We start from the raw sequence: 16,479 nt of genomic DNA on the forward strand, positions 1-16,479 counted from the left end.
AAATTCATTGCTTCTGTCTGTGAAGACAGGATGTGACACATCCTATCTTCAATGCATCCCCACTATAGAAAGGCAGGGAGGTGCCATTGCAAGCAAACAAACAAACAAACCAGAGACAAATGTTAGCTTTATTACTGTAAATCTGAGAGTTTTGCCAGGGATGTCAGTGAATCCAACATTCAACCTACAAACTGTATAACTTGAAAACTGCAACTGTGAGTTGAAGTGGTTGAAAAAAAAAGAACTGCACAAATTACTTAAAATTGTATTTTGCTGTTTGTGTATTTTTGATTGATAGATGGGGAGTGTTAGCATGTGAGAAGAGTCTGTTCTACATATAAATTTTTGAATGGCAGTAGTTAGAAAGATGATCTGGAATGCTGATTCCTAGAGCACTGGTGTTCAGTAAACAGTTTAACTCCTCGGTTAACACAAAGCACTGACTTCCACTAACATCAACAGATCTGCAGGGATTAATATCTTGAGATCTGAGACGTGTCTTTCTTTACTCTTAAAGCCTTATTTCTTTTTAGTTGACATCTTCAGTCTTAAAAAGTCAGTTTGTATATTAACAAACTGTTCAGATGTCTTTGCTGTATTTGTTGTTAACCTACTTTTACCTACAAAGCTGAATGTAAACACGCTACAATCCAGTTTCTGTTCTCCTACAAAATGTCTCAGTTTTGAAGCCACTGCTAATAACCCTTTTTGTTGTGTTAGGTTGTATTTCTAGCTTTTTTACTGTTTTATTCAATGATATTTAATTATCAACTACTATATTTTTTTCTGAAAATTTTCTTTATACTTCTTTTGTGAAGTCCACCTTCATTGTAGTGATACAGTTTCTTGAAAAAGAAACTAGGAAATGTTCAAAAAAATAAATTTCCATTCTGTGAAAGAATACTGAAACAGTCTCCATATTCTAGTTTTTTAACTGTCAGACAGTGTTGTGCATTCAAGGGCCTACTCCTACAGAGTTAACATCAAGGGAAGTTTATTACTGAAAAGAACAACTAAGGTGCCTCTATTATATAAAATTAGACACAAATTTATGAAAATCCTTTATGGAAGCACACAAATACTCCTTCTTTTATCTGAAGAGCACCAGAGATCTCTTTACAGAGTCAGTTGGAACTGGTTTCCCTTGAAATACCTTGTTTACTTTTTCTCCCGGAGGAGACTGAATGCAGTTTGGTGAAATTGCGTCTTTTTATTCAAGGTTATTTTTGATTGAAGATCATGGTGGCTGCTTTTGGAAAAGCTAAGTGGTGTGTTTCTTACAGAATATTTCTGTCAAACAGAAGGAAACTCCCTTTTTAAAGTAAATTTTGGTAACTGATAGGCAGACCTTCTCCTTAATGGTTCCTTAAAATATCTTCTTTTTCTTTGTAATAAAAATGGAAATTTTGGAGGGGGTAAGGTTGAAAGCTTTTCCTAAAAATACCAAAGGTGGCGACATTAGTGGTCTAAAGCTTTGTAAAAATAACCTTAATAGATTCCTTGTTTCTATGAGTAATGAGGTCCAGCATCTGTTTTCTTTTGAAATGTCATTCATTTGAAGTAAATATCAAGCTGGAATAATCACAAAAGCGAGAGACAGAAAAGTGTTATTAGATTATTTTGGTCATCTTCCAGAAAATGTTATATTGTTCTCTAACAGATGTTGTCCAAGTATGTGTCAACTCACTTTTAAGTCCCTGTCATTTCCACATAGGAACTAATTCCACTGGGAGTTAAATTACTTCATTGCTGGGATATTTTTTCTTGATGTTTTCTTTCTTGGACTTCTTATCCCTATTCTATCTATAGACTAATATATGACACTTAATTTTATCTTTCTGCTTGACATTTGAGCCCTACACATATCCAGGTTGTTAATGTCTATATATTTTTACTTACTATTTTCTAAATTTTTCACACAAATACCTGTTACTGTTGCTCTTTTTATTCCCAGCAGTGACTTATCAGATTTAGTGTAGCACTCCAGTCATACACTGTATAATTCTTTACTCAAAACATGCATGATCTTGCCTACTTTTAATCCCAGCTTCTTAGGTTTTCTTTCTAATATTGTTAACATACCTAAAGCAGACTCTATGTTTATATCACATGTATTAGCTTTCAAGGCCTTGACTTCCCTGGAGACATGGAAAATCTCTGATTACCTTCAACAAGGTCAGGATGTCATTAGTTAGGAACATGTTGTTTTGATAGATCTACTTTAGGAAAACTGGTTAATGACAACATTGGCTACATGAACTACAGGATCTCAGGAACAAGAACCATCAGAGAAAGAAAAAGAACTGTAGGAGGAGATACAATAATGACTGTATTAAAGAAATTATATCAGCTAACAACTCTGAAAGTGTCATATTTTTTATGTAGTGACAATCATTTATTAATTTCCATTGATTTTAAGTTACAGTCAAAATATTGATACTTCTCAGATTCATGAATAGATTCCCATTTCTTTTCGTTAAAGATTACTTTCTGAAAGCAGATAATGGCAGCAGGATTTGGTCTTCTACTAAATAATTTTCACTTACAATGCCCAGCACAAAGGCGTTCTGTTCCACATTTAAGACTCCAAGGCACAGCTGGTTTACAGGAAAAATTAACCAAGGTGTCATTTTCCCTTCCAATCTGTTGGTCCCTAAACCAGCTCTTGCTCCAAGCCACGGGGGAAGATAAAATGCATCCCAGATCAGCTTAACAACCTTTTTAAGACAATAGATTCCTGCTTTAATTTTTTTCAACCCAACTGTAGCATCTATGATTTTGTGCTATATTGTGAAAAACTGATATATATCAGAACTGCAATTTCCATGTTGTTTATCGTGATACTTTTACCCTCTTCTTTCAATTCTTTGATTTTATGCCTGATAATTTAAGATGGACAGAATCCAAGTCCTTCAGTCTGCAATGTCTTAATTTTCATCATTATTTATTCTGAAATCCTGTGTTACAGTTGTGTAGTTCTGGAAGTTGATACATTCTACTGTCTGCTGATTCCCATTCCAACACTTTATTCACTGTATATTTCCTAATAATTTCCATTCTTCTCCTTTGCTGATCTCATGCTTCAGTAGACAATTAATTATGTCAGGATTCAATCTGAGATTCAGGCAGGTATGATGTGCTAGATATCCAAACTCTCATCACAGAGATGATGATATAGTCAACAATCTCAGTGGAGACTGGAGGGCAACTCAGCTACAACTGCTCATGAATCCATTAGTTGCCCTCACACAAATATTTGGTGCTATCAGAAGTGGGAAGAGCTTCCCATCTGGCTGTGTCTCCAAAAGGATGGGGATGTCTCATAGGTCCTCTGTCATGCCTGCCAGAAACGTGTGGATGTCTCAGGTACTCTAAGGCGTCTCAAATAGCCCTTGACACCTGCAATTAAGCACGTGAATGGATCCCAATATGCTCTGTTTTCTACTGTGGGACACATTTAGATATCTTAATCTTGAACTAAATACCACAGTCTTTTACTGTCAGGAAAAAGACAAATTCTGATTTCAGTTCTGATGTTAACATTTACATTAAGGATAATAATGCCAATGTACTAGTTAATCTCAGAAGAGACCAGTAAAACATTAGTACACTGTATTAACTACATTTTGGAAAATATTGCAACAGAACTATTATGTATTCTATTTTTCCACAGTATACCGAAAACAAAAATTTGCATTGATTAATAATATCCTTGCACTACTGGTGACTTTCATAATCTGTACAGATCTTTCACTTTTCTGGGACAGAAGTGGGTGGTACGGGGTTTGCTTTTAAACCCCAATGGCTTATTTTGTTCCTTCAGGATTATACTTCTAGTTACTAAATTTTTTTAATTTTGGTTTTGAAGGTTTTGACAGACCAATCAACACTTTCTCTGAGATGCTATGCTCCAGGGAAAATGATCTGGAATGCTATCACTTTCCACAGTTGCTATCAGTAATATAGCAGGTTACTTTTTACTCCCATAGTGTCTTCCATGAGGGCTCCTTTTTAATTTATTAATGAATAAACTTTTGCAACAAATGTCTATTTTAAAATATGAAATAAATTAAGAAGTCAAATCTCAAAGATTACTCAGATTCAGGAAAAGATATTTGTACAGAGTCTCATCTTTGTAGGAAGACATACAGGACATGAACTTTATTGAAACAAGACCATTTTCTGAATTGTTGAAATAAGATGACATCCAGTTTCCATTCAGCCTAATGGATGGCTAAGAGTTTTAGAAGGTTAACATTCTTCTGAATTTATTTTCAGATTACTAAATACTACCTGATCATTTTAACAAATTCCTCTCAGTCAGTCTTTGTTCATATTTCAAGGACTAATACTTACAGCAGCAAGTAAAACAGCAGTTAAAATTCAAACCGAGTTTAATATTATTCATTTATATCATATCTTTCTTTATAACTCAAAAAAAAAAAAAATCACTGTCAGATGCCTGGCTTAGCAACAGAAAGGACATTTGGAGATCTATTTTCTCTGAGGAATCTAAACTTAAATTAAACCTAAAGTGGAAGCTGTGCTTGGATGCCATAACATGTTTGATAGGTACAACTGAGGGATACAATGCAGAATGAATTTTTGTCATCAGTAAGACTGAAATCATGCAAACTACTGAAGTATAACTTTATAGGCAGGAAAAGGGAAAACCAGAAATTGCAAACATCAAATGCAATACTTGTACTGAGAAATCTATTTTAGAAAACCAAGAAATCTATTTTAGAAAATATGTCTTCCTTTACTAAAGCTACTACTGCAGAAACCCTTTCCACTTACAAGTTTTTTAAAATAATTGTTTCCTGTTTAGAAGGTATATTAGTATGACAGCCAAGAAATCCCCAGAAATTCTCTTGATGGGCCTGGCATTCATTCCCAGGGGTAAGATGGCAAATCAAACTGGCATGTGGCTACAAACACTGCATCATCATTGAACAATACATATAGAGCATGCTTCACAACAACAGCTGTTTCCATTACAGCTGAGTGATTTTTCAGACTGTGAGAAGGACGTTAGCCTGGGAGAAAGGAAAATCAGCGAATCTCAGCCAGTCTTTGGAACAAGTCTGAACAAACTGTGCCAAATTTTAGGAAAGGCTTGGTGAACAGGCCTAGGACCTCATGCCACAGTTGCTGCCAGTAGAGGTCAGCACCTGTGGAGGTGACACTCCCTTCCACCTTTCCTGCTAAGTCCTGCTCCAGAGTCATGCACTAACCCCAAGACTGGTTTTGATCAGTAAACCTTATTATCTGCTCTTTAGACTGCAGTCATTAAAAAAAAATGGCAAAATCACTTGTCCCATCACAATCTATTAATATACATAGTTATTTAACTATTACACAAAACCTATACATTGAATACAGAATTTAATAATTCACAGAACTGTAGACTGAGGCTGGAAGTTGTTTGGTCCAACTCTCTGCACCCTAAACTGGCAGGGCCATCTTAGATCAAGGTGCTTAGATCACTGAATAGATTAGAAGGGATCTCTGAAGGTCATCTACCCCACAGCTCAAAGCAGAGCCACCTTCATAGTTAAGGGTCATGAGACTTCTCAGGTCTGAGTTTTGTATGTCTCTGAGGACAGATATTCCACAACCTCTCACTTCAGTAGTGCCTAAACACTCTTGTTGTAAAATATTTCTTTTCCTTACATACAATTGCAATTTCCCTTGCTGAAACTGTGACTGTCATCTTCCGACCATTGGCTGTGCATATATCACAGGAGTCTGCTCTATCTTCTCTATAATCACCCTTTGTAAAACAGAAGACAACAGATTTCCCCTGAGCCACCTCTCCTGAGGACTGAACAATGCCAGCACCCTCAGCCTCTCCTTGTACATCATGTGCTTCAGATCCCAAATATCTCAGTGGACTTCTGCTGGTTCCAGCCTGTTAATGTCTTTCCTGTGTAGGGAAGTCCAAAACTGGGCACAGTGCTCCAGACACAGAATAGAAATTCCTGAATAAAGAGGATTAGTCACTTTTTTTGACCCCCTGACTGCATTCTTGTATACTTTAATTTAATGTATTTTAATTTAAAGTATTTTAATGAATGCCCATGGGCATGGGTTACTGAGTAAGGAGCTCTTCTTTCTAAACAGTAAGATAAAATGCATATGTCAAGTACCTCTGTTTGTATCTGTGATGGAACAAAACATAGGAAATTAAATTCATGGATATGTTATAGTCAAGGTTAAAAAAGGATCCTTTTCCATTTTGTTTCTAAGTCTTCTTCCATTTAGAAACATTTCTGAGAATCAATAAATTCCTATCAGTGTATTAAATTAGAAGTTGACTTTTTTTTGTTAGAAAAATAACAAATGTTAGAAAAATATTTAATTGCATGAATGTGAGTCTGTAGGAACTGGTCATCATCCTGCTCAAAAAAGTGGGAGAGATAATGTGTAGTACCGAATGCAGGAATACATAAATAGATATTTGAGGCAATTTTCCTCTGCCTTTAAGACTGATGTAAATATTGGACTTTTACACTGCAGCTGATAAAATATTTTTTTTTAGTAAAATGGTCATGAGAAAAGAAGTAAATCTGAATCTAAAATGAAGTCAGGTAGCTTATTATATCTTTTTTTTTTAAAATTTATGATTATGACAGACTGTATCTGAAATATATTTGGCAAAGAAATGGCAAAGATTATTAATAATCGCTACAGGATTTTCATGTGGTAATTCAAATAAAAAGCATCATAAGGTCTTTTTAAAAAAACACTTCCATTCAGTGGTCATTATGACCAGCATTGGTTTTATGATTCCCTTCATTTAATGGTTAATAGCTACAATTTGTGCTTGCAACTGTAATCCAGACTTCACCTCTCTGCTAGTCACCAATTTGTCTGGCTTCTTTTTTCCCATTGGCTGGAAGTGCAAGTATTCCACATACATTAGTGTTCACTGTAAACCAAGGACAGCTGATGCCACCGTGTTCAAATTTTTTAGAAAGATGACAGAAAAATCCTCATTTCCCCATTCACAGTGAGAGATTTCTCATCATATTTTTGCTGCTTGCCTTTCAAAGAGAATGGAGCACTGCAAATATAGCTCAAACACGTGGCATTGGTGGGAAATATACCCATAAACACCCTGTCAATGGCATTCTGTATATTCTAGGATTAACTTTATGCTGAGGAAAAACCTATAAAAGTTCACATCTTTGGTTCTCTATTTGTGCCCTTTTATAGACACCCAAGCATCATGACCTGTGAACAGTAACTAGACAACCATTCATTGCATAAATGCAAAACAAGACAGAGCTCTTTAAGCAAGCAGTAGACATACCATATATATAGCTACCTAAGGTGTGCAGTGCAGCTTTTGCTCATTGAACTACATCCAGACAACAGCCTTGGAACTTCTTCTGCCCTGTATATGTACAAAGTGAGGCTTAACAACTCAGAGCACTGTACAGTTCATCTACAACCACACTATTATGAAAGTCTTATCACCTGGCACGTGGGGACAACCTCTTGTGTGGTTTCACAGATATTGCAATAACATTTAGCATGTCCTCAAACATGTCAAAGAAACATCAAGTAAGTTTACAGGTCATCCCACACACTGTGCAGTAAGTGTTGATTAGGTTGTCATCAATTTAATTTGACCTGAGAAAAGCTGAGAACATTTTCACTCCCAAATCACCAGCTATTTTTGTAAAGGTGTTGGATGAGATCTTTAACAAAAATGTTCCTAGGGATCTTCAGCTGAATTGAAGAAATATGTTTACATTAATTTCAATACTCCTACACAGTTCAATTCAGTTCAGCTGGCAAGCTCTCCAGAGGAAAGATTCTGTCAATGAAAATAGGTTTTTGCAATGACAAACTAAAACTACGCTTGCATTAAATTTTTGTAGTCCCTGATGGCAATTTGGCTTGTGGTTAGCAGAATGCTTATCTTAATTTTCAGCAGCAGCAGTCTGTTATTTAAATGTGGAAACATCTGTCAGTCATTCTTTGTTCTGATACTGGTATTAGGACAACTAAGACAAGCTTTTCTTTTCTGGTTGCTTGTTTAAAGCTGCAAAATGTGAACATATGCATCAAAGGTCTCACTAGTACAATCTCTTGTAACAGGTGGGGAGCATTAGCTGACAAAAATGGACAGAAACAGAAGTTCTGGGTAAGTGAATTCTTAGCACTCTGTTTTGAGACAGAAGAAAAATTATCTACAACACAAATATCTAAAACCAACTTCTTTTATTTAATTCACTCTCTCTGCATCTATTTTTTAAATTCACCTTAAAGTCTCCTGCATAATTCTATTCCCTTTCTGGCAACTTTTGTCATGGTCATGCTGACCCTTGAACTATAGCATCATCTACCTCAATTTCAAAGCCTTTTCTTCTGATCTCCCACCTATATCTGGGTTTTTTCCTACACTGTCTTTTCTGTCTCAAATCTTATTCAAATTCTAAAATGTTATTCAAATTTCCCATGAAGACTCAGTTATTTTTGATGCCTGGAAATGAAATTCAGTAAAAGCAATCAATATTATTATACTTAATTTATTAAAAGTCAGCTTTTTTGTATCTTGTGTTTCTCTTTAACAGATTATTTGTAATTGGAATTTTGACCATTGTTGTTTCATTGACCACTTTCTCCAGCCAATAGCTGAATTATCTAATGATTTCTGCTTCAATTTATCAAACTGACTTGTAGAAATAGTATACCATTTTTATTAACTCTGGTTTTGAAACTGAAATTTTGATCAAAAAAAGAAGAACAAATTATTACAAATCACAAAAGATTCATTCTGATTCTCAGGCACCAAAGTTGAGAAACTGTTTCTTAAAAAGGAAACTAACACAAAAGATTCATTTTGTATTTTATGCCTTACATTTCACAGAATCACAGAATAATCTAGGTTGGAAAAGACCTTGAAGATCATCCAGTCCAACCATTAACCTAACACTGATAGTTCCCAACTACACCATATCCCTCAGCGCTATGTCAACCCGACTCTTAAACACCTCCAGGGATGGGGACTCCACCACTGCCCTGGGCAGCCCATTCCAACGCCTAACAACCCGTTCTGTAAAGAAATGCTTCCTAATATCTAGTCTAAACCTTCCCTGGTGCAACTTGAGGCCATTCCCTCTTGTCCTATCGCTTGTTACTTGGTTAAAGAGACTCATCCCCAGTTCTCTGCAACCTCCTTTCAGGTAGTTGTAGAGGGCGATGAGGTCTCCCCTCAGCCTCCTCTTCTCCAGACTAAACAATCCCAGTTCCCTCAGCCGCTCCTCATACGACATGTGCTCCAGACACTTCACCAGCTTCGTTGCCCTTCTCTGGACACGCTCGAGTAATTCAATGTCCTTTTTGTAGTGAGGGGCCCAAAACTGGACACAGTAATCGAGGTGCGGCCTCACCAGTGCCAAGTACAGGGGCAAGACAACTTCTCTGTCCCTGCTGTCCATGCTATTTCTGATACAAGCCAGGATGCCATTGGCCTTCTTGGCCACCTGGGCACACTGCTGGCTCATGTTCAGCCGGCTGTCAATCAACACCCCCAGGTCCCTCTCTGACTGGCAGCTCTCCAGCCACTCCTCCCCAAGCCTGTAGCGCTGCTGGGGGTTGTTGTGGCTGAAGTGCATTATTTCTAAATGATACTTTAAAACTGAAATAGATATTTTTTTTCCTCTTTTTCTTTTAGATTGCTGCAAATTCCTGGGGAAAATCTTGGGGAGAAAATGGTTATTTTAGGATTCTACGTGGACAAAATGAGTGTGATATTGAGAAGCTGATTTTAGCTACTTTGGGATAGCCATAGTCTTCTACCCTAATTGTATAGTACCATACTCTGCTTTAGGTATCTATTCTTTCTATTCTTGCATATTGAGTCTTTCCAGAAAAATAAAAATTTCTTCTCTGTAAGTTACTTTTCTTTCTATTATGGCTCATTAAGGCTTTCTGACTTGAACACACTGCAGCCATCACACAGTCTCAGATCTCACCTGGTACAAACACTCCTTTATATTAATAATAGGTTGTATCTATGACTACTGTAAACCTTGGTGTCTCACAGATCAGGAAGTTCTCTTCTCTGTTACTACATCTCACCACTATTTTGTTATATTACTAATGGTTAATTCAACAGTGCCTGAAATAAATGGAGTTACCTTGTTAGTATTAATGTCTTTACAATATGTACTCTGGTCACAAACCACTTTAGAAATATTGTGTGCTTTTCCACACAGAATTGGCTCAGACAGCTCATGGTCATACTGGATAAAAAATGCCAAAGATATGTAAATAGAGTTCTGATGCTGTTGCAGAATAATTATTTTCTATCTTAACTTAGATAATTTGAATCTATGTATCATTATCTCTTCCAGGAAATTTATTTTTACTAGTAGATCCCACAAAGTCAATGCATTTAGAGTAATAAAAAAATTACTTGCAGTGAAACAGCATATTCCTGTTCCCACAATCACAATTGAAAATGTACAATTTTAATAGTTTGTTTAATTAAAGAAAAATAAAGAAGAAAATGTAATTTCTCCTCAGTTAAGTCTAGACTAGCCTAATTCCTGAACTGCTTGCCTTCCACTCACTGTTTAACCTGGGAACAGCCATGTGCCACCATTCCCAAAAGTGTGTTTCCAATGCATAAAGATGGGAAAGACATTCTGTTGTTTGTCTCCACTGACATATCTGTAGTCCAGGTACAGTTCCCAGTGTTGGCCAGCAGGATCATTAGTGAAGACAAGGCACCCAGAGCCCCTTTCACTCCTAACGCTCCAGTAGCTGCTTCTGTCTGAAGAAAAAACCTACTGGCATGCATCCAGGAATCATCAGTCATAAAATTATCTATGAAAGAAACAACCCTGGCATGTTAAATAAGAGGGGGGAAAAAGCTGTCATGAAATTCCAGTGAACAAAAAATTTCAAATGACACCTTCAGTGTCTTTAATAGATTATGCTTCATTCTTTCTAGAAAATTAAAAACTTGACTTCTAACATCATCAGCAAAGGAGTAATAGCTTTTCCTTCAAGAACTTTTCATGGCGGTGCTATACAACAGATGCCCTTGCCACTGAGATTATGTCTCTTAAACTAAACTTGGGTCACAATTTGTGTTGCATCATACTGAAAGAGCTATTATTAAAATGTTAGTATCATACTGTTGCACAACAAGGTCTTCTGTGGCCTCTAGTGTCACACAATAAACTGAATTTAGACATAAAAAACTTCATCACTTGAAATTTATAGCAAATCACAACACAAGCAATTTTAGAAGAGCTAAGTGCTCTGAGAGAAGTAACTTTTCTAGGTTTAGTGAGCTAAACCAGTACTTGAGAGGAAAGTGTACTGAGCCATCCACACAGCTACCTCCCAACCTCTTGGTATGTACATAAACGTCAAGATTTCAAAAGAGTAGAATTTAACTCTGAAGTATATGATACTGTAAAAACATATCCAGGCAACTCTAGGGTTTTTTGCTTCATTCAACTTGAAGTTGTTTTGCACGGCTGTAGCTCTTACTTTTGTCAGTGCTTGTTGCTGCTCCTGATTTGCTTGCAAGATCTTTCTAGGATCTGGGCTGTCACATTAAGTTTGCTCTTTGAAAACAACCTTGATGCTGAAGCAGCTATTCTGCTACTCAGAGCACAAGTAAAGGGTCTCCTGCCGGTGCAGGTCTTCTCACTTACAGTGATCAAGAGACAGTGGGGCTTGGGAGCCACGGGTGGCTTTGCCTCATGCAGACTACCTGGAGACAGGTTTTAAATATCAGAAGGGCTTTGAGCTTTTCCAGTACACTGTTTGGTGGGAGGATGAGGAAAATTGCTCTTCATTAAGATGCCACCTGTCTCATTTGTCTCCTCTTTTTTTGGCCTCTCCATCACTAATGCTCAGCCATGACTGCTAGCTTGGACTAAAAGTGTCATCTAGCCTGGAACTTTTTCCTATGTGATTAGAAAGGAACAATATGTCACTAAGGTTAATTCAATAGAGAGCTCATCATCTTTAAATCACTAGTATTAGTAATGGAACAGCAGAAAAGGGAGGCACCAGGAAGGGAAGGCAATGCAGGAATAGCCTTTGTGTTTGTGACATGGTGTAAATTTCTTTTTCATAAAAAGAGGAAGGTAACATTTTTACGGCAAGCAGGAAAAAAAAAATCCCACTCAGATTACACATTACAATATTTCTTGTTAATAATATACTATATCAAGTTTTGATTAGTTGTCAGTCTAACTGTGAAACTTTAAAACTGGATATAGAAATAACTAGAACAATATGTCTTGGGACGTGGTACCTGACTATTCATAACTAACTGTCTGAATTCCTATATATTTAGAAACAATTTCAGATGGAACTCTGGACAGAAATACCTATGAACTTTGGAGGAGTTTGAATCTTTCCAATATTAACTGAGCAGAACAATCTCCTGTTGCAATTTTTATTGACCATCCTTCAGGGCTTTCCCACAATCAGATCCTAAATGTTACTGACAGTATCTAGTAGATGATCACTGTTAATGTCCTCTGAGATGGCTTAAAATTCATTTTAAAATTAAAACGGCTAACAAGCCAATAAAGGCCCCGAGCTATTTTCACACTATTTTCCATCTTATTGTCATAGAAACATCACCCATCTGCTAAATGATATCAAATCACACCCTGAAGATTGGCTTCCTGTTCCATGGAAAGCACTGTCAAGCCTGGTAATAATCTATGAGTGAATCATTTTGTTTGCATAGAAGTGCCTGGCAAGCATTGAATTCCTGAAGGCAATTGCTCTGTCACGCACAGACACGTGAGTCACAGGAAGCTGCCTCTACACCTGGCTCCAGTCAGAGATTTGGGGGGGGCCAAGAAGCACAAAAAGTTCCTTTCCTACCTCACCACCAATCGGTGCACACAACTTGGCAAGACCAGGTTTCTCCAGCTCCGTAGTTTGCTCATCATCATTAGAAAGTCTGAAAAATTGATGACGCTTGCCATAATAGGCATTTTCATTTTATGTTACTATTTCAGAATCATGCATAGTGAAAATGCTTTTCTGCAGCCATACAATAACATTAAAGCACAGTTTACGCATATTCCTGCTAAAATTACTTGTGAAAAGAGAAGCATTTGAACATCCAACCTAATGAGCACAATTGCTTGAAAACAAAAAGCTGAGGACAGTCAGGCTGCAAAATGAGGTTGGAGCAGAGGGAAAGGTTTTGCCAGTGTGGTATTTAAACACTTCAAATTATGGGAGAAGTAGGGCATATGGACATCCTCCTAAATGTCATCTTCAGAGAACTTACTTAGAAGTCCATGTACCAGCACTCTGTTGTTTCTACCCTGCCTTTAGCTGGGGGATGTAATAAGTGGCTTGGATTTCACATGTCTGCTGTTTACTGCTGTCACGTCCCGCTCAGACGAGGGGGACAAGTGACTCAGATTCGCAAATCCCCAATGGAGCGGACAACAAGTCTCCAAGTCTAAACATTTATTAACTACTCACAATGTACTAATTGAACACACGATAGTTGGCTAAGTATATAACAAGTTGTGGCAAGCAATATAATATGCCTTGCATTGCTTAATAGGAAAGGGAAAAGAGGGAGATAGAGGGAATGGGGAAACACAGATCACCGGTCTGGGTTTCTGCGCTGATCCCGCCGCCGAGGGTTCCGGGAGGCACAGGAGACATCCGTCTTTTTCGCTGGCATCCGTCTTCTTCGCTTCACTGCACTCTCTCTCCTCGGGGCGCGCCACCCCCCCCACCCCCCCTTCTTGATTTATACCCACTTTCCTTGGGTCCATCCCCTAGGTCGACCCACATACCTACGTATCCCATGTACGGGGAGGGGTAAGGTGTTTCATGGGATGATGTAATTAGCATGATCATGTTAGCCCTCGTTAGCATATTGAGGGGTGTTAACTTTAATATGCATTTCGTGGATAATGAAGCAAAGGTCATTCACTGGACAGATGGCCCTTGAAGTTTTGGCCAGGTGCACCAGAGCAGAGCCGTCCTGTCTTCACAGGGCTCCCTCCTCCAGTCCCATCTTGTGTTATTCGGGCAGCCTTATCAGCTTCGACCTCCACAGAATGCACCCTGTGACTCATAGTTTTGTCTTGCGAGTGTTTGAGGCATTTCTTTGATCAGCCTCAACTTTTGCTTTCTCAGGCTGTTTTTCTTAGTTTCTCACAGGCCTGGTTTCTCGTCTCTCACAACTGCCTCTACCTTTCCCTTAGGAGGCTGTGGTTAGGCAAAAAAGAAGTATTTTTTTTTTTTACGGTGAGGTTTTTTTTAGAGTGGTTGCTTTGTTCTGAATGCCCAGAGTGAGATCCCTCCACGAGAGCTTCCCCTGGGTATGCTAAGATTAGGCAGACTTCTGAGCTTCAAGCTGGCAGCCAGCACTGGGACTCAACACTGCACAGCCTTATGAGTAGTTTTGTACTGTCACCAAAATAGGATATAAGAACTTATCAACACCAATGTGATGTAGATAAGCAGACACTCCTTTATTAACGGCCAGGTGCACAGGGAAGTCGTCTCACCAACAACGCACACCTAACTTGTGTAACGTGGATTATATAGGATACAGTAATACATATAAATCAAGTTCTCATGCATAAACATGATAATTCCCGTAGCTCATTTTCTTATTCTCACCTCTTTCCGGTCATGTGCACTTGAGTCCTGAAATGAGTTGGGAGGCTGTTTCTGTGACCACCACGGACGACTGACCTAAAAGAAAAACCCTCCAATACCCTTTGACCCAAGGAATTTGGCTCACATTGCAATTTTAACATGTTTTGAGGCCCTTTCACAATACAACTTTTAACACACCTGGTCTACAGGACAATAAATCATCCTTACCAAACAGTCTAACAATGGTACCTCGTCCAGCAGCGTAAATGGTTGTATGGTTACTTTAAACTAAACACAACATCTCTATGATGTTATTAAAACATTACACTACTATCTTTTATAAAAAAAGATATTTCTGTGAGATTCCATTTAATTGATTAGTCCTAATCATTCCTTAGCAAAATCACCAAAACTCATCAACTCAAATTAATAACAAATCAGTAACAATCAGTAACAGTACAACAAATGATGTGTTCTGGGGGAATGCAACCTAAAGCAAGCAGAAAGGGAAATCCAAGGGACATAAGGAACATGAATCTGGAGCAGGGACTAGACAAACCCTGAGAGGAATGACAAGGGGACTATTTTCCTGTAGTTCCAGGGATCAAGGAAAGTCGCTACTCTGAGAGCAAGCCTGAAGAAAAGGAGCTACAGTTCTAGGAACCAGAGAGAGAGTGAGATTTGCTTGTAAATCTTTTCAGCTTAATGTTTTACTAGAGACCTGACAGAAGTTTGCACCTGGGCATTTGATGCTGCACGTACCATTTGGTAAATGTTTCCTGTATAAACAACTGGCTCACATCTTTGCACCCATTCCACACTGCAAGGATTAAGCCTTTAGCACGATAACTGTCTTTGCCTGAGTTAACAGCAGATTGTGAGTAACATTGCTTTATTCTGAAGCACTCCTACGTCCCTTCAGCCAAGATATGCCCATAGCCAGTTAACATGTTTATTTCCAGACAGATTCAATGTGGGGACTCCCAGCTGCTGAAATTTTCTTCGTCTTTAACTCCTGGTCATGATGTCAGATTATTAAAAGGAATGTTAAAAGGTCAGAGGTCAGCTTTGTTGATTAGTTATTAGGATAATGGTAGAAACAAATGATTAACCTTGAAACAATCTGCTATTGTATATGCATGACAAAAAGCAGGAGCCTAGGTAGGATCAATGGGAAGTTGAGACAACAAACTGCAATGAGCTGCCTATGTCTGCTAAATTATGAGGAAACTAGGTAAAAAGTAATTCTGGCAGGGGGAGATCATGACCACTGACACATTAACCACCTTTTTCTAATTACACTTCAGACTCAAAAGAAAAAGGTGGAGAGAGCAAACTAGGCATGAGTGCTAATTTACATGCTAAGCTTAGAGATCAGGAGCAATCACTTAGTAAATATGTATCAGTGTACTGAATATATATAAATTGTGTGTATAAATAATCGTAATTTTTGGAACCACAGTGTGCTGTCTTGGGACAGGCACCTGTGCATGTACATTCATAGGAATAAAGGAAAATACCTCCATCCTGTGTGTGAATTGGGCATCTGCACACCAGATGATGAACCTGCATTTTTGGGACAACAGTCCCATGTGTTGTTCAGCAGTCACTCAGAACCAAAGAGAGAGGTCAGTGAGCAGGGGCTGTGTAGCAGAAACCTCTGCTTTGTATAGCAGCAACTTGCTGTTAAGGCATATTAAAGGTACAGTGAATGCAATGAAAGGAATAAATTTTTGCTTTTCTTTATAAGAGTGTAGCTGTCAAATACACATACTGTATTACACAAATGAATGTTACTACTTCATCTGTAACAGTTTATCGCTATGTCTGGAAATCCTGATCATG

The 16,479-nt window shown here is 37.9% G+C and overlaps 1 protein-coding gene across 1 annotated transcript in view; it reads left to right on the forward strand.

The window, feature by feature from the left end:
* TINAG (tubulointerstitial nephritis antigen) overlaps positions 1-10,167 on the forward strand; it is a 48,970-nt gene extending 38,803 nt beyond the window's left edge. The window contains exons 10-11 of the mRNA XM_074864716.1: positions 8,113-8,158; positions 9,692-10,167. Of these exons, the coding sequence (XP_074720817.1) occupies positions 8,113-8,158; positions 9,692-9,802 (157 nt within the window). The 3' untranslated portion in view covers positions 9,803-10,167. The remainder of the gene's footprint in view (positions 1-8,112; positions 8,159-9,691) is intronic.
* The last annotated feature ends 6,312 nt before the right edge of the window (positions 10,168-16,479 follow it).

This window comes from Strix uralensis, chromosome 3, assembly GCF_047716275.1.
Source record: "Strix uralensis isolate ZFMK-TIS-50842 chromosome 3, bStrUra1, whole genome shotgun sequence".
NCBI lineage: Eukaryota > Metazoa > Chordata > Aves > Strigiformes > Strigidae > Strix > Strix uralensis.